The 25,875-nt window shown below is 50.2% G+C and overlaps 1 protein-coding gene across 2 annotated transcripts in view; it reads right to left on the bottom strand.

Annotated features, from left to right (window-relative positions):
- Positions 1 to 2,870: 2,870 nt before the first annotated feature.
- The window catches only part of SLC9A2 (solute carrier family 9 member A2), a 126,732-nt gene continuing 103,727 nt past the window's right edge, over positions 2,871 to 25,875 (bottom strand). The window contains exons 9-12 of one of the 2 annotated variants that reach the window (XM_045587294.1): positions 17,849 to 17,949; positions 10,827 to 10,958; positions 6,716 to 6,803; positions 2,871 to 3,556 (exon numbers count right to left, since the gene is read on the bottom strand). In XM_045587294.1, the coding sequence (XP_045443250.1) occupies positions 3,195 to 3,556; positions 6,716 to 6,803; positions 10,827 to 10,958; positions 17,849 to 17,949 (683 nt within the window). In that variant the 3' untranslated portion in view covers positions 2,871 to 3,194. The remainder of the gene's footprint in view (positions 3,557 to 6,715; positions 6,804 to 10,826; positions 10,959 to 17,848; positions 17,950 to 25,875) is intronic. The other variant, XM_036453950.2, reaches the window with a different exon arrangement.

Genomic DNA, 25,875 nt, shown 5'->3' with positions numbered 1-25,875 from the left:
AGGGAAGCGTCATTTCTCTGGGACAAAGAGGTGTGGCCGCCGCCGGGCGGCAGTTACCCAATTACCCTCCTTGTCTGACCAGTGAGCTGAGGAAAGGGCCTGGTCAAAATGTGGGGAATAAAGTTCCAGCAAGCTACATGTTTTGTTCTAAAAGTAAAAAAAAATCCCACCAGCCCCAGGTCTCCAGGCTCCTGAGGCTGCGCCTCCTGTTCCAGGTTGTTCGGGCCTTGGCGGGGCGTGCCGCACCTCAGCGCACAGGCTCTGATCACCACCCGAGAATGACACCATGCGAACTGCGAAGTAGCGGAGTACTACCGCGAATCATGGAATGCCAGCCTCACCATAAACATGATTTGGGCAGTGCCACGAATGCAGACCGCGCTGAGACATGGCATGAATAGCTGTGCTTCTTTAGGTTTTTATATGAACACCCCTGCCCCCGGTAGTGGTGCACCCCACCACAAAGCGTGGCACAACCGAAGGGGATGTCAGCCAAGTGTCAGATTTGCAGGCCAATTTCTGGTTTGCCCCTGGCCTCACCGCCCGCCACGGGCCCAGGCCATTCTGTAATCGCGCAGAGGGTGGGACCGGCTCCGAGGATCTGCATCACTGACATGCACGTTGCTACCATATTTGGTTACAGGGTTTCAACACCATACTCTCTCCTTCGTGTATATACAGAATTCGATAATGAGTGTATAGAATTCAAAATTTTTATTGAAAAGAAGAAAATATAGAAAAAAAGTTAAATGAAGCTAAATTTATAATTTATCATCCAACAAATAGGGAAAAATTTACACTGATAATAAGATAAATAGCAATCCATTTTTCAAAATTTACACAGTCATGAAATTTCTTTATCTAACTTTTAATAAGGGAAAGCTGAATTTGATTTACTGACTTTATAAGTAGTGTTATAAAAAATTTCATGTTCTTCTCCTTCAGTTCCAGAGAGTTCCACTCTTTATAATATTTATTAAAAACAGCAGGAAAAATCAAGAAATTTCTTTTTAAGGTCATTTTCTATTTCAGCCTTCCTTTTCAAGTTTCATAAATGAACTACTTAAAATTCACTCTTGGCAGTCTCAAAAATACACATCACATCTCTTGAATCATATTCCTATAATAAAATTCCAAAGTAAATCAGTTTTAATTTATTTTCAGCAGATGTAACACATATTTTATAGACACATTTTCATTTAGAATCCAGATGTTTGGCACAGAATCCCAAGCCTGTAGTTTTCAAACGGAGTCTCCTCTGCTTCCCGCCGGCCACCTCGGGCCTGCCTCCCGGGGGTGGCACCTCGGCTCCGCCGGGGCCGTGCTCCTGCTCGAAGCCTGAGAAGGTGGCGAGGACAGTGACTGCGCGTCGGTGGGGGAAGAAGTGGGAGAAAAGCCACTGCCAAGGTGTCTAGGTGCTGTCTTTAAACGTACGCATTCTTCTTCCGTCAGCCACACTGTGGCCACGCTACCCTTGCGCTACCGCCAATGTGGCTTAATTTCATGTCCGCGGCCAGACACTTGGAATCTGGTTCAGTCACGTTTTAAAGAGGGTTTTTCCCCAGAAAAAAAGTCAGTCCAATAAAATCTGCAGTATAAGAGACAGAAACTCAAGTCATCTTTAATGCTTATGTCCCCCTGCTTGCTCTTCCTGCTGTGCTTTTAAAACTACTCAGGTGAGTAGAGTCAAGTTTTATATGAGAACTGAGTTACCACTTTGTTTGGGGAGGCGGGGGTAAAAACTAGTGCAAAACAACAGACCTCCCACACTCTCTAAAGTGCTTCCTGCCTGAATAAAGTTCAAACCTGAACTCTAACCAACTTGTTAAACATGGAATACTGTTCATACAAACCTTCCATCTTGTCTGCTAAAGCCTCTGCGTTCAAAGTTCTGCGATGCTCGACAGAAAAATTCTCGAGAGACAGTGACAGGTGGGCGCGAAGGGACTCCCCAGCCTCCGCTCCCAGGCCCCGCCCACCCTGCCTTCGCCCCCCCAGCCTCCGGCCCCCCAGCCTCCGGCCCCCCAGCCTCCATCTCCCCAGCCTCCGGCCCCCCAGCCTCCATCCCCCCAGCCTCCGGCCCCCAGCCTCCATCCCCCCAGCCTCCATCCCCCCAGCCTCCATCCCTCCAGCCTCCGGCCCCCCAGCCTCCATCCCCCCAGCCTCCATCCCCCCTGCCTTCTCCCCCCAGCCTCCATCCCCCCTGCCTTCTCCCCCCAGCCTCCATCCCCCCTGTCTTCTCCCCCCAGCCTCCCTCCCCCCAGCCTCCGCCCCCAGCCTCCCCGCTGTAATGCCACGTGTTTCAGCGGGTGCCGCCCTCTCCCCTCTCACTGGAGGCCCCACAGTGTTACCCACAATCTTTCTCTTTGCACCACTGACACATGAAGAGGCGACGGAATCCATATGTCACCCCAACACATGTAGAACGAGGAACAAATAAAATCGGCTGATTGTCATCCTTCCTGGGCGGGCTCTGGGCCAGTCCCCAGTGCTCCTGAGCTCAGTATGGAGCCGGGAGGCCGGGCTCTGCACCATGGCCACTGGGAACCCAGACCACAGGGAGCCCCAGCCACCAGGAGTACCCACCCCACCTCCCCCCGCCACCAGGAGGCCCCCCTCCTCCCCCCACCAGGAGGCCCCCCTCTCCCCACCAGGAGGGTCCTCCCCCCCCCCCTCCACCAGGAGTACCCCCCCCCCCGAACCTCCCCCCCTCCACCAGGAGGCCCCCCCCACCCCGCCACCAGGAGGCCCCCCTCCTCCCCCCACCAGGAGGCCCCCCCCACCCCGCCACCAGGAGGCCCCCCCTCCCCCCGCCCCCCTCGGCCACCAGGAGCCGTCGCGGGAAGGTCTTCAGAGCACTTTCAGGGCCGTTCACTTACAACTGACCACAGATAAACACATTTTTTCATAAATAAAAATTGAGGCATATGCATATATTAAAATTTTCACCGACAGAGTGAGCTAAAAATGTCAAATTCAGTCACTGAAGTTCAATGAAGGCACACATGTTTTACTTAGCTCTGCAAAGACTACAACTGCTCAACTCATAGACACGTCCTGGGCTTCTCGCAGGCTCTCCTCTTCCTGGGACAAGCAACCGTCCGCCAGTCCAGGGCGTGACGCCCAGAGGGCGCGGCCGGGGGGGACCTGGTCTGCTGGGAGCAGTGACAGCGGTGCGGGCTGCCAGGCCTGGGCTAGGGCCGCTCACTCCCCCAGCGAGCCCTGGGGCCTCCGGGCTCCGAGGCCCTTCGCACCAGCCTGGGGGGCGGCCTGGGCCGCTGGCTGTCCGCCGGGGGGCCCTCCCGCCCCGGGCCCAGCTGGCCGTGCGGGAGCAGGGGCTGCCGCAGCGCGCCCGGGGTCTGCGTGGCCCCCTCCCTGCGCGGGGGCGGCGGGCAGGACTGCCCGGCAGCACCGACGTCCACCTCGTGCTTCCACTCCATCCTGCAGGCGGGGGGCGCTCTCGGCGCGAACTGCTCCGGCAGGAAGCGCCTGGCGCGGGGCTTCAGGTTGAGGACGGTGGTCCCGGCATCCGCCTCCGAGTCACTGCTGTTGCCACCTGCACGGAGCAGAAGGTCAGGGGGTCCGGGCGCAGTGCGAGGGTCTGCGGTGGCCGCAGTGCGAGGCAGGCCCCTCCGACTCCACTGACAGCTGGCCGGGCCTGACCCCGCCCTGGGCACCTGGCACTCTAGCCACCCCTCTCAGGAAGGGACCAGGAGGCTTCCTGCCACTGTGTGGAGCCTGTGGGCACTGAGAGCAGCCGGGGCTGTGTGCCACCTGCCCCAGACCTAACCCTAACCCTAACCCTGCCCCGGCCCTGCCCCCAGACCTGCCCCGGACCTGCCCCCGGCCCTGCCCTGGCCCTGCCCCCAGACCTGCCTCGGACCTGCCCCCGGCCCTGCCCCGGCCCTGCACCGGACCTGCCCCCAGACCTGCCCCGGACCTGCCCCCAGACCTGCCCCGGCCCTGCACCGGACCTGCCCCCAGACCTGCCCCGGCCCTGCCCCCAGACCTGCCCCCAGACCTAACCCTAACCCTAACCCTGCCCCGGCCCTGCCCCCAGACCTGCCCCGGCCCTGCCCCGGCCCTGCCCCCAGACCTGCCCCGGACCTGCCCCCAGACCTGCCCCGGCCCTGCACTGGACCTGCCCCCAGACCTGCCCAGGACCTGCCCCCGGACCTGCCCCCAGACCTGCCCCGGACTTGCCCCGGCCCTGCCCCCAGACCTGCCCCGGACCTGCCCCGGACCTGCCCCCAGACCTGCCCCCAGACCTGCCCCGGACCTGCCCCCAGACCTGCCCCGGCCCTGTCCCGGACCTGCCCCCAGACCTGCCCCGGCCCTGTCCCGGACCTGCCCCGGCCCTGCCCCCAGAGCTGCCCCGGCCCTGCCCCCAGACCTACCCCAGACCTGCCCCCGGACCTGCCCCCAGAGCTGCCCCGGACCTGCCCCGGACCTGCCACCAGACCTGCCCCGGCCCTGTCCCGGACCTGCCCCCGGCCCTGCCCCCCGCCCTGCCCCCAGACCTGCCCCCAGACCTGCCCCCAGACCTGCCCCGGCCCTGCCCCGGATCTGCCCCCAGACCTGCCCCGGCCCTGCCCCGGACCTGCCCCCAGACCTGCCCCGGCCCTGCCCCGGCCCTGCCCCCAGACCTGCCCCCAGACCTGCCCCGGACCTGCCCCCAGACCTGCCCTGGACCTGCCCTGGAATCTACCCCAGGGACCTGCCCAGGGATCTGCCCCAGGGACCTGCCCCAGGATCTGCCCCAGGGACTTGCCCAGGGACCTGCCCCAGGATCTGCCCAGGGACCTGCCCCGGGATCTGCCCAGGGACCTGCCCTGGGACTTGCCCGGGATCTACCCCAGGGGCTCCGCCTCCCGCAGGAAGACACTGAGAGTTAGCTGCTATCAGGAAGGTCTTGCCTTGCCCTGATCTCATGTACAGCCGTGTTTATTCTCTTCATGTTTTTATAAAAGGGTCAAACAGAGGGAGGCCTTCCCGCTAGGGCCATTCGCTCCCCCAGCCAGCCTTGGGGCATCCAGCCTCCGAGGCCCTTCCGACCAGCCTGGGGGACAGCCTGGGCCGCTGGCTCTCACTTTCGTGGGCACTTTCCGAACAGAAGGAGGAGTTCAGATTAGAACCAGCTCTGTCAAAACGGGGGTCCCGGACTCCTGTGGGGAGCAGGTGCTGGGACACTGGGAGCTGAGTCTTGGAAACAGCGTTTCTGCTGGACATCGGTGGTCATGTGGCCACTGTCCTGCACGCCCAGCGTTCCCTGCCCTGCCTTCCCTCTCATTTCCCCCCTCAGCCTCCACACACAGGCCATCCTTAGACTTTCCTCTTCTTGGTTAAGTAAATAAACAAGGGAAAAAGGTGGGATATTGTTACAATCTACATTTTAAGAACATGATATCCTAGCATATTTCTTCTGGGGCTTGGAATCTACATAAAGATATAAAATAAAGAGATATCAGACTTTATGTAAAAGTTTAAATAATTACAGAAATAAAACATATGGCTGCTTTGTGAAAATATATTACAATTAGAGGCCTGGTGCACGGGGGCAGGGGGTGTCCCTCAGCCCACCCTACATCCTATCCAATCTGGGACTCCTTGAGGGATGTCTAACTGCCCAACTCCAATTGAGCAGTCGGACATCCCTCTCATAATCCAGGACTGCTGGCTCCCAACCACTTGCCTGCCTGCCTTACTGATTGCCCCTAACCGCTTTGCCTGCCAGCTTGATCACCCCCCTAACCGCTCCCCTGCCAGCCTGTTTACCCCTAACTGCCCTCCCCTGAAGGCCTGTTCCCGCCCAGCTGCTCTCCTCTGCCAGCCTGGTCACCCCTAACTGCCCCCCCCTGCAGGCTTGATCACCACAACTGCCCTCCCTTGCAGGCCTGAACCCTCCCAACTGCCCTCCCCTGCTGCCATCTTATGGTGGCCATCTTGTGTCCACAAAGGGGCAGGATCTTTGACCACATGGGACAGCCATCTTGTGTGTTGGAGTGATGGTCAATCTGCATATTATTCTTTTATTAGATAGGATAGAGGCCTGGTGCACAGGAGGGGGCCAGCTGGTTTGCTCTGAAGAATGTCCCAGATCAGGGTGGGGGTTCCCTTGGGGCATGGGATGGCCTGGGTAAGGGCCTTGTGGTGATTTATAGGATGACCACGCCCCCTGGCGACCCAAGGGGAGGCCCTGGGATCTGGAATTTACTTACCTTCTACAATTGAAACTTTGTAGCCTGGAGTGGAGGCTTTGGCCAGCCAGGGCAGGCGGAAAGCTTGGCATCTTCCATTGCTGGGAAACCCAAGCCTCCCTCTTACTCTCAGTGGCTGCAGCCACCTTGATTGGGGTTAATTTGCCTACTCATTCCTGATCGGCTGGTGGGCATGGCTTGTGGGTAATGGTTAATTTGCATATTACTCTTTTATTAGATAGGATTACCTTAAAAATTAAACACAACTTTGCACATTTACAGCTTTTCTGTTTACCAGTTCACTAACCACAGGGTAATAGTATTTGCTTTTGCTATATCTAATAGAGTCATTATGAAAAGTAACTGACTGAATTCTGGATGTGCACGTAACTCCATTAAAAAAGGCTGCAATGCTAATAAAGGCCAGTGTGTTGTTACTTAGATTTGCAAACTATTGAGCTCATTGTGCGTAATGAAGCAGGACAGAAACATCTTCCTCTCTCCAGCGGTGCTCATACCTGCATTAGGGACATTCCTCTTCTTCAGCTTCTCCGGCAGCTTTGTGTTTTTGGGCAAGGACAGGTACCGGGAGGCTGACGTGGATGCCTGCACAAGAAACAGAACACCTCAGATGATGCGGATGGCAATCATTAGAAGTTTAAAATATCATGACAAACTTTATTAAAGTGTAACATGTTCGATCTCAATGCCTAGCAATAATTATTTAATTTAAAATCACTGAAACTCTCCTGAATATAGAAGAAGCCAGGAGGGGGAAAAAGAAAGAAGGAAATAACTTGGGGTGGGACCATTTGGAACAAGACGTGAAAATCACTGTGTTTTCTTAAGGAAAAGAGACCAAACCACCTACTTATGACAATATTAGCAAAAAAGCCTCAGGACTGATAGGTATGCAGGAGAAGATAGATGAAAAATTGTAGCATATTTTAGTTTTATTTACTTGAATGCCTTGAAAATGATAGAACAAAAAGCATTACTATAGCTATTTTGCTGACATTTTCATTGCCATTGTCTTTAATTTTTAATCAATACTGCCACATTGAACACAAAGATAATTTTGTTCAAACATAAAATTTTTATCTCTGATAACCAAATACAGAATATTATAAAAATAAGACCTGGCTGGCATGGCTCAGTGGTTGAGCATTGATCTATGAACCAGGAGGTCACAGTTTGATTCCTGGTCAGGGCACATGCCCGGGCTGTGGGCTGTGCAGGAGGCAGCTGATGAATGATTCTCTCTCATCATTTATTTCTCTCTCTCCCCATTGTTTGGACATTAATAACATATATCTATATATATAAAAAGGCAGCTACCGTAATGGCCATAACAACCTAACAACCATTTGATATGACGTCCACTGTGGCCAGTGAACTGGCTCGATCAGGGGGTGGGGCTGGTGGACAACCTCGCAGACCCTCCCCCCTGCCAGCCTGCCCCTTATTGCACTCTTCTACCCCGATCAAGAGCAGGGCCTGCCGGACACATGCCCCCTTGCTTCCCCCCCTGGCCAGCCGCACCCCTAATCAGCCACCCTAATAGGCCTGCAGTCCCCCCACCCCCTTAGCTGGCCCACCCCTAATTCCGCCCCCTCAACCTTCTGCAGCCCCTCCCGCTGGCCAGCCATGCTCCCGATGGGCCCCCACCCACCCTGATCAGCTCACAGCTTCTCCCCTGGCCAGCACTACCCCTCATCACCACCTCACCTCAATAGGGGGTGGGGTTGGCTGGCCAATATCCCGAAGCTACTCCCCCCTCCCAGTTCCACCCCAGATCGGCCCCCCCACCCTGATCAGGGGCAGGGCTGGCCAGCCAACCACTCATGGCCCCTCCCCCAGGCTGCTGGCCCCTGATCGGCACCCCCCACTCACCCCATTTAGGGGCAGGGCCAGCTGGCCCAATGCCCACAGCCTCTCCCCATGGCTGGCCCCACACCCAATCAGTCTTCCAACCTTAATCAGAGGTGGGGCCCACCGGCCAATTGCCCATGGCCCCTTCCCCCAGCCAGCCTGGCCCTGATCCAGGGCCCTGATTGGGCCCCGATCTGGGTGGGCTGGCCGGCCGACCTCCCACCATCCTCCCGACAGGTCCAGCCCTGACCCACCCAGATTGGGGCCAGGCCGGCCAGACACCACCCATGCACAAATTTATGCACTAGGCTTCTAATCTCATAAAGAGGAAATGTGCTAATTCTGTGGTTGGCAAACTGCAGCTCACGAGCCACCTGTGGCTCTCTGGCCCCTGAGTGTGGCTCTTCCACAAAATACCACAACCTGGGCGAGTCTATTTTGAAGAAGTGGCATTAGAAGAAGTTTAAGTTTAAAAAAATTTGGCTCTCAAAAGAAATTTCAATCCTTGTACTGTTGATATTTGGCTCTGTTGACTAATGAGTTTGCTGACCATTGTACTAATTGATCCTCATGCTATTGCAAAGACATTGACACTCACAGCCAATAAGGATGAAATATGCTAATTGGCTGCCCAACTCTCAAATATGGCAGCACCCACAGCCAGTAAGGAGGGAATATGCTAATTGACTGCCCCGCCCTCAAAGATAGCGGTGCTCAGACCCCTCAGCCCGCCAGTGCAGCAGTGTGTGGCAAGGCCTGGCCCACCAGCTGCTCTGCACACCTGCCACCAAAGTCTTCCAGTCCTCTCAGCTGCCCAGGGCTGGCCTGAGGTGCAGGCAAGCCTCAGATGGTGGCTGCCCAGCTGCCCAGGGCCGTGTGAGGCTCAGGTAACCAGGGCTGGCTGAGGCTTGTGCTGTCAGCAGTGGCAGCAGCAGAGGTGTGATGGGGCATTGCCTTCCCCTGATCCCCAGATCACCTCCCACCCCTGAGGGCTCCCAGACTGTGAGAGGGGGCAGGCTGGGTTGTGGAACCCCCCTCCAGTGCATGCACTGGGCCTCTAGTCCTATATAATAAAGGGTTAATATGCAAATTGACCCTTACACCCTCACACAAGATGGCCATCCCCATGTGGTCAAAGATGGCCATCACAAGATGGCTGTCAGGGAAGGGTAGTTGTGGGTGATTAGGCCAGCAGGGGAGGGCAGTTAGAGCTGACCAGGCTGGCAGGGGAGAGCAGTTGGGGGTGATCAGACTAGCAGGGGAGCAATTAGATGATGATCAGGCTGGCATGGGAGTGGTTAGAGGGTGATTTGGCTGGCATGCAGGCAAGTGGTTGGGAGCTAGTAGTCCAGGATTGTGAGAGTATGGGCCTAACCAGCAGTCAGACATCCCCTGAGGTGTCCCAGATTGGAAAGGGCTGAGGGACCCTCCCAGTGCACGAATTTCATCACCTGGCCTCCAGTATATATATAAAATAAAATGCATGCCTGCTGTGTTAAATTAAGCAATCATGGTAAAATGACTTTTCCAATCTATTAACAATGCACTGGACCCATTAAAACATTGAGCCAACTGTGCTGTGAACTTACTCCCAGCCACTGGCCTACTCAGTCAGCAAGCAGGTTGCCACCTTCCCCTATAGCCTTTCCCTGGAAGCTCAAATATTACCTCCCAAATGAAGCCTGGCCACCATGCTGTTTAAAATTGTAACTTGTGTGACCCTCTCAACTTCATTATTTGGCCATTTTTAATTTTTCCATAACACTTGACTTCTTTTAACATAATAACATAACATAGCATAACATAACATAACAAACATAACATAACATCACATCACATAACATAACATAACATAACATAACATAACATAACAAACATAACATAACATCACATAACCTCTTTATAACATGATTTCGTGCACCTTAAAAGGAACTGTGGGCCTTGAGGCTGCAGTGGGCACAGGGACGGGTCTTAGCCCATCCTCCATGCCCCTGCCCTGCTCCTCCACCACAGCCCCTGGTTCCCTGTCTGCTGGCAGACTCACTCCTGCTGCTGCTGCTGTGCCCATGCAATGATGGCACTGGCCCTGCAGAGCGGTTGGGGCCAACGCCTGCAGCAGATGCGATTGGGGCTGGCACTGTCATAAGGTGGAGTGGCAGCTGCTGCCCTGATCACCCCTCAGGAGCAGGAGGAGGTGGAGAAGCCCCAGGGGTGATTGAGGCTGGCAGCTGCCATTTGCACCTGCTGACGGCACTGAGCGATCAGCACCGGGCGCCGGCAGCATGTGTGAGCAGCAGCTCCAGTGCCGTCAGTGGTGCGAGCACTGGGTGGGACTGTGGTGCATGGAAGCAAAGAACTTTCAGTAACCACCAGAAGCTTGCCCCAATGACAGCGACAGGTGCCCCGCCTTGGTCTGGCCCCCTGTCCGTCTCCTTCCGCGTGCACTCCTGGTGGTCAGGACATGTCATAGCGACTAGTTGTTCAGTTGTTCTGCTGTTCAGTCTATTTGCACATTAGCCTTTTATTGTATAGGATTTGCTTATTCTGTCTGCTGGTGACCACATTCCCTGAGGAGATTATGAATTCTACAAGCACAGGAATCTTTCCGTTTTGTTTACCAATGTATCTCCAGTGCCTAGAACCGAGGGCAGAACACAACAGGTGCTCACAAAACCTCTAAAAGACTTAAATTCCCTCTCTCCCAGAATTCCTGCGAATCAGCCCTCAGCAGAACTTCCAGAGCCCCAACGTCCTCACCCTGCGCTCCCGACTCAAGCTGCTGTCTTTGCGAATGCTCTCTCGCAAACTGTGTCTTCGGCGGATCAGGATCTCCTTGGCTTGTCTCTCACTCGTATCAGCCGTCAGGTTGTGTCTGTTGTATGACAGAGTCTGAAATAAAAACAAAGCGACATTTTACCAAAACAACAACAAAAACTGATCACTGACCCAGAAATCCCAAAACTTTACTACCTTTCTTTGGCACACCATCTCAGCGAGGTACTTAACAACAAACGTGCAGAGAGAAAAAAGTATGAAAGATAACATTCTTTCACATTTTGAAATAATTTGTCCTCTAATAAAGCTGAGAAAAATGATGAATTTATTAAGTGCCTTTGTCTACCTTGAAGGACCTTTCCCCATCATTATTGGTTGGGGAAAGAAAAAATACAAGTCCGCTTTATCCATCCTCTGTGGATTAGCAATTACTGGCATTAAAAAAAACCACTTTGAGCCCCTTGGTGGGGCCATGTTCTTGATTAATCAACGGAGGCACAGGTCTTCTTTCCAGTGGCTGAAAGCTGAGCAAGCTGCTGCTACTGCCTGCAATACTCATGACCTTTTCTTTGAAGCTGTGAAATGTCTCAAGGCAGACACTTTATTTTATAAGCTATATAGAAATCTGTTCCTAATTGGCAATTAGGCTCATTTTCTGATAGAATTGATGCATTCTTCTTGGGAATATTCCTGTGTCCAGGCTGTATTAGGCCTAGTGGAAATGTACAGAAGTAACATAGAACAGGACTCAATTCCTGCCTGGGGAAATGTGCCATTGAAGGCTAACAAAATAACACAATCATGAAATTAAGTACTGAACGTATGTGGTATAGCACACGCTCATTTAAAAATAAGGTTGGGAATAATATGTAAGGTGTTGGGTAAATGGAAGAATATGGATCAATGGAGTTGATAGAAAGCAGCAGTGGAGACAGGGAAGAGAGGCCCCCAGGCTAGGAAGGAAGACAGAACCTGTACTACGTAAGAGTTTGGGGTGGGTGCTGGAGGGAGGGAGGCTTGGAAATAAGGATGGAAAAAATGGAACCTGAAAATAGAGATTTCAGGTTCTGAAAAAAACAGGTTTTCCTGGAAGCCACAATTGTTTTGTTTCATTTTTGAATGCTGGGCACTTCCAAGCCCCATAAAAGAGGAGGAATCTGCAGGTCTCTCTGTAGCTCCTGCTGGGTGGCAGTGGCTGACTTTGCACATCCCTGGAGACCCAAGAGCCAATGTACCCAGTGGTCAGTGTGAGAACACACCAGATCACAACGCTACACATCCACAAGCAGCACACTCCAGGGGCAGACTAAGTGAGCACCAAAGCTCCATTGAAGCAAGTCCTGCTCGGTAGGGCTGTCTTCTGCACAGCAGCTTTGCCACTGTAGTCACCTCTGGTCTTCACAGCCAATTGGCCTGGAGGTCAAGTCCTCCCAGTGAGGCCAATCAACAGCAATCAAGGTTCAACTACAAGAAGGTTGTGCTCACAGCCCACAAAGGGGTGCACTTAAGAGTGTCCAGATCAGGTGACTGGGAGGCTGAGCTACTGGGCCCTATAAAACACCTACCACACAAGGTCATCCTACCAATTAAAGGAGACATAGCAGCTCTACTTTATACATAGAAACAAACACAGGAAAGCAGCCAAAATGCAGAGACAAACACATCACAAAGAAAGAAAATTAATGGATATAGAGTTCAAAACCATGGCTATAAGGTTACTCAAAGATCTTTATGACACCTTCAAGGGACTTAATGAGATTTTCAAGGATCTTAGTGAGAATGCCAAATGGATCAGTCAGAAATTAAGCACACAGTAACTTAAATAAAGAATAATTTACAGGGATTCAACAGTAGAGGATTCTGAGAATCAAGTTAACAGTTTGAAATATGAGGAAGCAAAAAATACCCAAACAGAACAGCAAGAAGAAAAAAGAATCCAAAAATATGAAGATAGTGTAAGGAAACTCTGGGACAACTTCAAGCATACCAAGAGTCACATTATGGGGGTTCCAAAAGAGAGCGAGTGAGCAAGATATTGAAAACCTATTTGGAGAAATAACAACAGAAAACCTCCCTCACCAGTCCCTTATAAGTCCATGAAGCACAGAGAGTCCCAAGCAAGAGGAATCCAAAGAGGACCACACCAAGACACATCATAATTAAAATGCCAAGAGCAAAAGACAAACAGAATCTTAAAAGCAGCAAGAGAAAAGCACATAGGGAGTGCCCATACAATTGTCAGCTGATTTCTCAACAGAAGCTATGCAGGTCAGAAGGGAGTGGAAAGAAATATTCAAAGTAATGAATAGTAGGGACCTACACCCAAGATTACCCAGCAAAGCTATCATTCAGAATTAAATGTCAGATATGCCCCCCTCAACTCTAGCCTATGCTCCCTCTGCTATCACTATCTCTCCTTGGAGACTTTGCAAGGTTCACATTTATCATGTTTCTCATCAAAACCTAGCAAAGGCTCTGATCTCTGCAAGAGAAGTTCAGGGTCTTGCCATGAACTGAAAGTTCCCTAACATCTTCTTCTTGGTTTTCTGCCCTTGTTCCCTCCGTTCTGCCAACACTCAGCCCCCAATCTGTGCCTGCCTTAGCCCCTGGCTCCCTGCCCTCTGTTCCTTCAGGGCTTGCTAAGGAGCCCTAGTCTAAGACCACATCCCTCTCTGATGCCAGGACCCTTGTGCGGGTGTCATGCAGAGCAGGCAGCTGCTCCCTCTGTGCTGTGGCTTCACGGCCCACAGCACTCTGACTGTGTGTGTGAGAATGGAAGTATCTTTTCCCTCTTGTTGGCTATAACTCCTCATGTAACTCTTGTTCTCCCTGCAGTGCTGGCACAGGATAGGTGCTCGGCTGGTGCTGCCTGCTGGGTTGCCACCTCTGCTGCATGGGAAGCCCCTGGATTACCTGCCCAGCCCCAGGCTCCAGCGCTGCTGAGGGCCCTGTGGTGGGAGCACAGCTCTGAGGGCTCTGTGTGGGGAGCACAGCTCTGAGGGCTCTGTGGTGGGAGCACAGCTCTGAGGGCTCTGTGGGGGGAGCACAGCTCTGAGGGCTCTGCGGGGGGAGCACAGCTCTGAGGGCTCTGCGGTGGGAGCACAGCTCTGAGGGCTCTGTGGTGGGAGCACAGCTCTGAGGGCTCTGTGGTGGAGCACAGCTCTGAGGGCTCTGTGGGGGGAGCACAGCTCTGAGGGCTCTGTGGGGGGAGCACAGCTCTGAGGGCTCTGTGATGGGAGCACAGGCAGCTCTGAGGGCTCTGTGGTGGGAGCACAGCTCTGAGGGCTCTGTGGTGGAGCACAGCTCTGAGGGCTCTGTGGGGGGAGCACAGCTCTGAGGGCTCTGTGGTGGAGCACAGCTCTGAGGGCTCTGTGGTGGGAGCACAGCTCTGAGGGCTCTGTGGTGGGAGCACAGCTCTGAGGGCTCTGTGGTGGGAGCACAGGCAGCTCTGAGGGCTCTGTGGTGGGAGCACAGCTCTGAGGGCTCTGTGGGGGGAGCACAGACAGCTCTGAGGGCTCTGTGGGGGGAGCACAGCTCTGAGGGCTCTGTGGTGGGAGCACAGCTCTGAGGGCTCTGTGGGGGGAGCACAGCTCTGAGGGCTCTGTGGGGGGAGCACAGCTCTGAGGGCTCTGTGGTGGGAGCACAGCTCTGAGGGCTCTGTGGTGGAGCACAGCTCTGAGGGCTCTGTGGGGGGAGCACAGCTCTGAGGGCTCTGTGGTGGGAGCACTGACAGCTCTGAGGGCTCTGTGGTGGGAGCACAGCTCTGAGGGCTCTGTGGTGGGAGCACAGCTCTGAGGGCTCTGTGGTGGGAGCACAGACAGCTCTGAGGGCTCTGTGGGGGGAGCACAGCTCTGAGGGCTCTGTGGTGGGAGCACAGCTCTGAGGGCTCTGTGGTGGGAGCATAGCTCTGAGGGCTCTGTGGTGGGAGCACAGCTCTGAGGGCTCTGTGGTGGAGCACAGCTCTGAGGGCTCTGTGGGGGGAGCACAGCTCTGAGGGCTCTGTGGTGGGAGCACTGACAGCTCTGAGGGCTCTGTGGGGGGAGCACAGCTCTGAGGGCTCTGTGGTGGAGCACAGCTCTGAGGGCTCTGTGGGGGGAGCACAGCTCTGAGGGCTCTGTGGTGGGAGCACAGGCAGCTCTGAGGGCTCTGTGGTGGGAGCACAGCTCTGAGGGCTCTGTGGGGGGAGCACAGCTCTGAGGGCTCTGTGGTGGGAGCACAGCTCTGAGGGCTCTGTGGTGGGAGCACTGACAGCTCAGTGCTCTGTGGTGGGAGCACAGCTCTGAGGGCTCTGTGGTGGGAGCACAGCTCTGAGGGCTCTGTGGTGGAGCACAGCTCTGAGGGCTCTGTGGTGGGAGCACAGCTCTGAGGGCTCTGTGGGGGGAGCACAGCTCTGAGGGCTCTGTGGGGGGAGCACAGCTCTGAGGGCTCTGTGGTGGGAGCACAGCTCTGAGGGCTCTGTGGTGGGAGCACAGCTCTGAGGGCTCTGTGGTGGAGCACAGCTCTGAGGGCTCTGTGGTGGGAGCACAGCTCTGAGGGCTCTGTGGTGGGAGCACAGCTCTGAGGGCTCTGTGGGGGGAGCACAGCTCTGAGGGCTCTGTGGGGGGAGCACAGCTCTGAGGGCTCTGTGGGGGGAGCACAGCTCTGAGGGCTCTGGGGGGAGCACAGCTCTGAGGGCTCTGTGGTGGGAGCACAGCTCTGAGGGCTCTGTGGTGGGAGCACAGCTCTGAGGGCTCTGTGGTGGAGCACAGCTCTGAGGGCTCTGCGGTGGGAGCACAGCTCTGAGGGCTCTGTGGTGGGAGCACAGACAGCTCTGAGGGCTCTGTGGGGGGAGCACAGCTCTAAGGGCTCTGTGGTGGGAGCACAGCTCTGAGGGCTCTGGGTGGGAGCACAGGCAGCTGATGGCCTTCCTCCTCCCAACACAGGCCTGTGTGTCTGGGGCACCATGAACGCCATGGTCGCCCTCTGCCACTTCTGTGAGCTCCACGGTCCCGCACTCTCTTTTGCATGGAGGTTCTGCACGCCCCTCTCCCCACGGGGGCTGGGGACAGCCCCGGCCAGGGGGAGCAGGCCGAGGAGGAGGGAGCATCCAGATGAGCAGCGGGATCGACACACACAGCCCAACAGAAGGGGCCAGAACAGAATCCAGCCGCCCGGGACCCAAGAAATCAGACGTGTGTGGTCTGCCCCGGCCGGGAAGGCCCTATCTTCTTTGAGGACAAGCAGCGCGGGTTTGTGTTCAGCCACACCTTCTTCATCAAGACAGCCTGGCCCGGGGCTGGCAGTGCTGGTACAGCACCACCACCATCATGAGGGACCCATCTACCTCGTCAGCTCCCAGCCCTCCTGCTTGGGAAGACCTGCGGGAGCACCGATGAGCTCCAGGGCAAGGCGCTGAAAAGCAAGAGCTTGAGGGGATTCACGTCCAGCTTCCTCTTGGCCAGAGCAGATGGCAGCGCTGTTCTGAGGCTCCTGAAGGCGTGCTGCAGCCGCTGACAGAGAAGCTCCTCCTGGGACCCTCCCTCCCAGGACATCTTGGTCCATGTGGAGAAGCTCAGGAATTTAGAAGAGGAATCAGAAAGCTGGGACAACTCTGAGGCTGAGGAGGAAGAAGCTGCTTTCTGTCTTGCCAGAGGGTGTGGAAGGGCGGGAGCTGACCAAATGCCTCACAGGTTCCTCGCTCTCAGACTAAGAGCTGGCAGCCCCCAAAGCGGTCCCTTTAAGTCCCCTCAGCACATGAAAAGCGAACTGAAGGTCCTTTTCAAACTCACCAAGGTGGACAGTCGGCCCAAAGAGGACACGCAGAAGCTCCTGAGTATCCTCGGAGCGTCCGAGGAGGACAACGTCAAGCTGCTCAAGTTCTGGATGACTGGCCTGAGCAAAACCTACAAGTCCCACCTCTTGTCCACAGTCTGGAGCCCCCCGGCCACAGAGCCACGTAATTGGCCCACCATGGAAGTCTGTCTGCGATGCCCTCTGGGAAGTGGTGATGGCCATCCTTGCCATCGCACTCAGAGAGTGGGTGTCTGGTGGCCATCATAGGCTGTCCCATCCTGCACTGCTGGCCCAGAGCTGTGTCCTCGCTGGGAATGTGACTGTTGGGGCTGGCCTGTGCCTGTGTGTGGGGTTTGGGTGTGGTGAGTTCTTGGGATCACCCCACCAGCTGTTTCCATTGCTCCGGCCTGAAGAGGACATGGAGACTTGTGACAAGGACAGGCCCTGTGTCAGTGCCCCCTGAGAGAGAAGACTAAGGAAGCCGTGTCTCCTTTCTCCTGGACTTAGATCTCAGCTCCTACAGGAAGACTTGTCAGGCCAGTCCTGACCTGGGTATTTTAGCCACAACATCATACTTTCTCTTGAGGTTAACATTCAAAACTTTCTGTTCTAAAATGCAACAAGAGTTGTCCAGGTATTAAATGCACACATGTAGTATCACTACAGTTGTGAATTTTCAAGACAGGTGCTGACCTCAGTCATTTTTAGTGGCCTGGCTTTGAGTTAGGGCTCTGGGACAGGCTTTCAGAGCAGAGAGGAGGTGTTTCTCATGGTGGATCCTTGGGAACGCATGTGCTGAAGTCATGTGACTACCAAGTCTTCTGGCCATGCTCCCCTGGTATTGCTTTGAAATTACCCTGAAACACCTTGACCTGGGCCAGGGATTGAGCCTGCAACCCAGGTACGCGCCTTTGACTGGAACTGAATCTGTGACCCATCATCAGTCCATGGGCCAATGCTCCAATCACTGAGCCAAACTGCCTAGGGCCACATGTGTATATTTTAAGTCTCCAAGCTCAGAGAGGCAGAACTCCCTGAAGGCTCCCCATGGTACCTGGAGGACAGTGCATGGTGGAATGGGGTCTGAGAGAGAGAAAGAGAAGATGCCTGGGGTGGGACTCAGGATTAATGTAATGGTGGGACCGTATGCACTATAATTGGATAGTACAAAATCAGAAGGCATATTTTTAGTTAAAAGCAAGTAAATATTTTGTTAAAGAAATTATTCTCACTCGCTGGCGGATTTGATAGAGATTTCTTGATAATATTTCTCGTATTTCATCCATTTCACCAGGCGTAAGCTTCCTTATTTTTTCTTCATGACAGTCACTGAAAGTTTAGAAAAAGAATGATTTATTGTTAAAAAAAGTCTTTCTTAAAGACATAATATCATTATTCTAATATATAAGAAGACAAGGGCTGTCACAACCAAAACAACCAGACAGATGACTGAACAGCAGGCTATGGGGGGCAACAAGGCTGGCAGGGGGGTTAATGAGGGATGACCAAACGACTGAATAGCAGGCTGCATGGGGCAAGCAGTCTGGCAGGGGGGGTGCAGTTGGGGGCGACAAGGCCAGCAGGGGTTGGGGGGGGGGTTTGGAGGCAACCTGGCCAGCAGAGGGGACAGTTAGAGGTGATCAGGATGGAGGGGTGGCATTTAGGAGTGATCAAGCAGGCAGGCAGAAGAGCAGTTAGGAGTCAGCGGTCCCAGATTCTGAGAGGGATGTTCGACTGCCGGTTTAGGCCTGATTCCTGGGATCAGGCCTAAACTGGAGGTTGGACATCTCCTGAGGGGTCCTGGATTGGAGAGGGTGCAGGTTGGGCTGAGAGGATACTCCCCCCCATGCACAAATTTTGTGCACCGAGCCTCTAGTTTAAGAGGAATACTCTTGTTTTTTTTTTTTTTGTTTTTTTTTTTTAAATATATATTTTATTGACTTTTTACAGAGAGAAAGAGAGAGGGATAGAGAGTTAGAAACATCGATGAGAGAGAATCATCGATCAGCTGCCTCTTGCACACCCCCTACCGGGGATGTGCCCACAACCAAGGTACATGCCCTTGACCAGAATCGAACCTGGGACCTTTCAGTTCACAGGCCGACGCTCTATCCACTGAGCCAAACCGGTTTCGGCTAAGAGGAATACTCTTAATTAAGAATGACACTTAGGAATAATTAAACATTTTAAAATGATTTAAAATTCTGAAGTTTTATCTCAGTGCAAGATCACTGGGGACAGTTTAGTCCTGCACAGGCTTTTGCTCATTTTTAAGGAAGTTAAACTATAGTGGCTTTTCATGCTATTGCTTTGTTATTTCTAACCTGTCATAAAAAGGTAACAGGAGTAACCTGTCATAAAAAAGTTTCCAGCAGAAACTTAATTAGCTGTATTTTGCTATCCTGGCTTCACTTTAAAACATGTCATTAAATATGTTTGCAAAAACACCAATGATGATATGCACGTGTGCACAGTCCATCCTCATTACTCAGGGGTTCCAACAGTCACCGGTGGTAAATGCACTTGGTAAGCACACTGCCATGTAGGCACTGCCCAGGCACGGAGGGATGGGTGCAAACTGGAGGGACGTTTGCATGGACTGACGTGCAGGTTCCCAACGAGGGTGAGGCAGCAATGCTCTGCTTTCTGGCCTTAGCTCTGTGCTGTCAAACGGCCCTTCTCGTGGTCTATTTAGTGATAAGTTTTCACATTCTGCGTTTTGTGTTGGTGATTTTGCTGTTTTAAATGGCCCCCAAGCCCAGTTCTGAAGCGGGCCCTGTCCCATTGCACGGGGTGGATGGGCCTTCAGAGAACAGCAGTGCTCCGCAGGCTTCCTTCGAGCATGAGCTGCGGTGCCGTTGGCTGCAAGTTCAATGGCAATGGAACCACAATATTTCATAAGGCATTGTAAAATGGAACAAAGTTGTGCATTGATTGGCTTATTAAGGCATTCTGACCTGAGGTGTCCAGGAGCCCGACCCTGTGTTTCCCCCCCAGAAGCAATGGTTCAATGTTTTCAAATCAGCATCCAAGGGCAACTTTACAGAACCGTAAGTACTGCAAACAATGGGAATGACTATGTTTATATAGTTTTACTCTTAACTCCCTCAATAAATTAAGAAAATAAAGCTGGCCCATAAATATACATAAATGCATACAAAAGATGAGCCAAGGACACACAAAATAAAGAATCAGTTCTCATATTATTTTAAATTCTGCTACTGTAAACCAAGAATAATGGTAATTAGTGGGTACAAACCTGTGTCCAATGGTAATGGACATGCACAAAGAATGAACAAAGAAATTCAAGGCTTCATCTAACTTTTCTATATTTAGACAATTCATCATTGCCTCCTTTGCTTAGAGGGTTTTTAAGAAGCATCTTTTCAGATTGAGACATTGTGGTTAGATAGCTGTCCAACTTTCTAGCTTAATTTAATTAAATTAACATAATTTTAAAGTTGAAATGAACAAATAAGGTCAACAAAAAACAATCTTTTTGGTGTCTGATTTTCTTTTTTCTTTCTTTTTGTTAATTCTCACTTGACAATATTTCTTTCATTATTTCTAGGGAGAGAGGAAGGGAGGGGCAGAGGCACCGAGAAAGAAACATCGATGTGAGAGAGACACATCGATTGGTTGCCTCCTGCTCAGCCCTGACCAGCACTGGGGAATGAGCATGCAACAAAGGTACATGCCCTTGACCAGAATCAAACCCTGGGCCCTTCAGGCTGTGGGCCGGCGCTCTAACCATTGGGCAGCCAGGCTAGGGATGGTATCTGATTTTCTTGTGCGATGTTCCCACCAAGTTTTAAATAACATATGTTTGCATAAATCTAGTAACAAGAGCACAACTACCTTCCTTGTTTACACTTAAAACACCCAGCACAATTCTGAATTTGTGTATTTTACTTGTGGTTCTGTCAAGTTTTGGTTAATATATTTGAGGATGTTATATTTGTGTGCTAATTTAGACTTACTATGCCTTCTTATAGATTTGAAACTTTATCATTATAAAATGTATTTACTTATAGCAATATTTTTGCATAATGTTTACATATTATGGTAATGTGAATATACAAACTTTCTTTTGTTTAATGCTTTAATGTAGGGGTGTCGAACTCAATCAGAGAAGGGGCCAAAATCTAAAATCCAGCCTAAATCGCGGGCCGAATGGTTTACTGAACAGTCATAAACTGTCATTGTGATGGAAATGCAGCGGAGTGCAGTGATGACAGCGAGGTGCGGGCCACGTTGCAAGGCCTGGCGGGACGGATTTGGCCCGCGGGCTTTGTGTTTGACACATGTGCTTTAATGGTATAACTTTCTCAGCCTTTTATTTCTAGCCATCCTCTACCCTTACATATAAGTAGTATCTTTTTTAAACAACATCTAGTGAGTAGTGTATTTTTATACATTCTAATCATCTCTCCCTTTTAAATGGAGTAAGTTCATATTTAATATAATTTGTTTTAAAGATTATTTTCTTATTATTTGCATTCTGTGTGTCCTCTATGTTCTATGATTGTTTATTCTAGTTTGTTGCCCTCTTAGAATTAATTTTATTTTGTTATTTCATTTTTCTTCTATGTTGGCTTGTTACCTTCTTTAACTATTTTTTTAGTGGTTATCTGAGATTATAATATTAATTGTTGACTTATTAAAGTCCAAAATACATTTTTATTTTTACTACTTACTGAACAATACTATTTACCTCCCTCTCAATTTATAAGCTATTATTATAGTTAGTTTTAAGTCTGTATAAATTTAAAACCCACAGACATTATTATTTTATGCAATTTATATTCATTAAATTTTACAGCTATTTTCCATTCCCATTGTTTTAATCCCTCTTTCATCTGTAAGCTATTCTATGAAACCCTTTATCATTGACTTCAATATGATGGTTTTCCTCTGAAATATTTTTAGTATACTTTTTTTGAAGGGTGTTATAGCATGATATGAAACTAGGTTATAAGTTACTTTCTTTCAAAAATTTTAAGATAACAATGGTTTCCACTGTGTTTGTTGAAAAATAATTGTCAGGTTTTTTTTCTTTTAAAGAAATAGGTCTCTTTTTCTCTGTGTATGTTTAAATTTTCTCTTTGTGCTTTTGATCTTCAGAAGTTGTTACTGTCATATACCTGCATTTAGTTTTCTTCATATCTAATTTGCTTCGGTTTGTTATGTTTTGTTTCTTTTATCTGTTTGGGGAAATTATTAGTCATTTTGTCTTAAAATATTGCTTTTACCAACTCTTCTCTTACTTCCCTTTGGAACTTTAAATAGTATTTCTTTATTGATTATGGTGTTACATATGTGTCCTTACCTTTTGGAACTTTTGACTATCTTCCATATGTTTCTTACTTTCTTTTCCACATTTCCATCTCTCCCCCCCCTATCCCCCATTTTGTGATTCATTCTGGTTTTCTTTTCTCCTATCTCCCAATTTATCAATTATATAAATTTCAGCTGTATCTAACCTGTTTACACCTATCAAATGAGATCCTAAATTTAGTTGCTTTATTTTTAGCTCAAATATTCCATTAAGATGTTTTTATTCATGTAATCTCCATGCCAATGCCCAAAATGCCAATGCTCTTTTCTTTTTTAGGCTTATATATTTTATTTTAAAGCCCATGCTTTTAAAATAAATTTTTATTTATATCAGAGAGGAAGGCAGAGGGAGAGATAGAAACATCAATGATGAGAGTGATGAATTGGCTGCCCCCTCCTGGGGATTGAGCCTGCAACCCGGGCATGAGCCCTTGACAGGAATCAAATGCAGGACCCCTCTATCCACTGAGCCAAGCCAGGAAGGGCTAAAGGCCATGTTTGATAACTCAATTATCTGAGTTCCCCTTTTACCTGATACTATTCTGTTTTTATCTTTTTCTCAATGTTTTCAGTCACATTTCCTTGTCTACTCATTTTCTTTTGATTGGTTGCTAAACATTAAATATGAAAAATCATAGAGACAGTTTAAGGCTCTTTATGCTCTTATTTTCTTCCAGAGAATAGTTACTTTTCCTTCCATAAAAGACTGGGATAAGGGGAATATCACGCTCAGGTGACTAGCAGCCGTGGATTAAGAGGATCCGAGATGGGCTTCTTTGATTGGAAGGTTAAGGTCAGGCTGTGAGGTAACACCTGCGGCTGGATACCAGCGCCTCCCTCTTGTGGGCTGAGTTCCCGTCTTATCTCCATGACCTGTCAGTCCGACAAACCTCTGTTCTACCTTTTGGACTCAGACTCCTTCTCTGTGACCCAGGAGGAAACAGCACCCAATGCCGGCTCTGTCTTCTTGGTTCCCTTTCCTCGTGACTCTTGGCTGAAAACGTTCCCCCATGCTGGTACTTCCCTGCTTACAAGCAGGATATTAATATATATATATATTTATACCCCCCCCCCCCCATTTATTCTCAGAAGCTGGTTTGGTCAGTAGCCCTCAGTCCATTATTAGAAATACTAGTGGCCTGGTGCATGAAATTCATGCACATTAAAAGGCAATTAATTAGAGGAAATATTTTAATATTGCGATCTGCCCTTTCTCTATAATATAAGTGTCAAAGATGAAGAAAATTAGTAAAATGTATATGAAAATCTTCCTTCTGTCAGAGTATGGGGTGTGCTGTGGGACCCAGAATCAAGTCCCTGCCCACCCGTGCATGCCTTGAAATTGCGTGAGACCCTGACCGGGCCGATCCCACCCCCATTGGGCAAGATCCAGTCTTGGCCGGTCCAACCCCCATCAAGCCCCACTGGGCAGGAAGGTGAAGCCTCAGGTCCCCTGCCCCAGCCCAGCTCCAGGCAGCCTCAGGTTCCTGCTGATCACTTGTCATGGGAACCCCACCTCTGCTGTGGGCGCAGCCATCTTGTGTGTGATGGTTAATTTGCATATTACCTCTTTATTACATAGTATGGTTCCTTTTTATCTCTCCTTTTGCTTCTCCTCTCCTCTAGATAAAACATTTTGGGAGAGGTGGAGTGGTTCATAAGGCACTCATTCAGCCAACTGTGCAGCAGCCATTCATTCTGTTGCCGAGTTGCCTAGTCCTAAACACTTGCCTTTATCTACTACCAACTGCAAAATGAACCATGAACAGAGAGTAGACCTGAGAATTCTCTCTTCTGTGATCACAGAAACAGTGGCTATCCTTTGAGAAGCTGGCTAACTGAATCCTCCTTTGTTTCAGCTGTAAATGGAATGGTGCATAAGAAAGACCTTGAAATTGTAAAGCTAGAGGGAAACTTAAGGATCAGTGTAGCTCCGTTTTCTACTTGGAAAGCTCAGGGCAATAAATGGACCAACGTAAGGGCACACAGAGTGTTCTCCGCTGAGTGCAACTATAAGTCAATTATTCTGCTCAGGTCACTGTTTATGGCACAACGTGATGCCTTGACCTCCAGGCTGTCCTGGTCACTGTTTCCCTTCATGCTGGCTTGCATAAACTCCCATACTTCTCACAGGAGACTGGGAGTCCTAGTAAAATCATGGTTTATGTGGTTGGGTGTGATTTGAAGCTTTCTCTCTCATGTAAACACTCCCACTGTTAGAATTTTAATTAGATGACATTTAGTTTAAATGAGCTTCAGGCTCATCAGCGAAAGCAGTAGAACCTGTCATTCTGTTCTGCTATAAGTTTGCTGTTAGACTTTGGGTTTTATAAGTAAATCACTTCACAATTCTGAGTATTCACTTCCTCTGTTTTATTTTATTTATTTTTAAAATATATGTTTAGAGAGAGAAACCAAGATGGCGGCATAGGGTAGACACCCAAATGCAGTCTACCACAACAAATTTGAATTTAGAACTGAAAAACAGGGGAGGCATTGCCCTGAAGCGCCAGACGGCTGGCTGAGAGGAGGCTCTGCCATCTGGGAAGGAGAGAGAAGGCACGCTGAACCTCAGGAACTGTGAAGGACTTTTCTAAGGCGAGACTGACAGGGAACCAAAGATTGTCTGCGCCACCCTGAGACCCTGCCCTATTCAAGCAGAGTACGGAAACGCTCCTAGCTGAGATACTGCTGATCCTCACAGCCAATTGCCTTGGAGATCAACGCTTCCCAGTGATACCAACAATAAGCAAGGCTTAACAACAAGACTGCACACACAGCCCACAAAGGGCTACACCAAGACTGTCCACTGCAGGTAACTGGGAAGGCTGTGCTACTGGGCTCTACCAGAACACCTAGCACACAAAGCTATTCCATCAACTCAGGGAAACAACTAAAATGCAGACAAGAAGAAGGACACAAAGGAAGGAGATGGAGGAAAGAAAAGATTGGACATTTGAGTTCAAAACTACAGTTATAAGGTTATTCAACAATATCCTAAAAAAGGCCGATAAAATAAATGAGACCTATGAGGATATGAAAAGGGAGCAACTAGAAATAATAAGGGATCAACAAGAAATGAAGAAAACATTGTCTGAAATAAAAAATATTATACAAAGTCCTAAAAACAGACTGGAAGATCACAAGAATCAAGACAGATTTAGAACACGAAGAGCCAGAGGACACTCCTCTGCAGAAGGGAGAAGATAAGAGAATCCAGAAAGTTGAAGATAGTGTAAGAAACCTCTGGGACAATTTCAAGTGAACTAACATCAGAATTATGGGGATTCCAGAAGAGAGAGAGCAAGATACCGAAAGAGTACTAGAAGAAATAGTGACAGAAAACTTCCCCCACCTGGGGAAAGAAATAGACTTACAAATCCAGGAAGCCCGCAGAACCCCAAACAAAAGGAATCCAAGGAGGACCACACCAAGACATATCATAATTAAAATTCCAAGAGCAAAAGACAAAGAGAGAATATTAAAAGCAGCAAGAGAAAAGCAGGTAGTGACCTATAAAGGAGCACCCATAAGATTGTCAGCTGATTTCTCAACAGAAACCATGCAGGCCAAACGGGAATGGCAAGAAATATTCAAGGTGATGAATAACAAGAACCTACAGCCAAAAATAATCTACCCAGCAAAGCTATCACTCAGAATCAAAGGACAGATAAAGAGCTTCACAAATAAAAAAAAGCTAAAAGAGTTCATCACCACCAAACCAGAATTATATGAATTGCTGAAGGAGGTTATTTAGGAAGAGGAAGAAGATAAAGATAAAAATTATGATCAACAAATACGTAGCTATCAACAAGTGAATCTAAAAACCAAGGGAATTTAAAAATCTGATGAACAATATTAACTGGTGAATATAATAGAATCAGAGGTATGGAAGGGGAGTGGACTGACGATTCTCAGGGAA

The sequence above is a fragment of the Pipistrellus kuhlii genome, unplaced genomic scaffold (assembly GCF_014108245.1).
Source record: "Pipistrellus kuhlii isolate mPipKuh1 unplaced genomic scaffold, mPipKuh1.p scaffold_m20_p_27, whole genome shotgun sequence".
Lineage (NCBI taxonomy): Eukaryota > Metazoa > Chordata > Mammalia > Chiroptera > Vespertilionidae > Pipistrellus > Pipistrellus kuhlii.
Note: the sequence above shows the minus strand (reverse complement) of the source record. Positions and strands in the feature narration are given on the sequence as shown.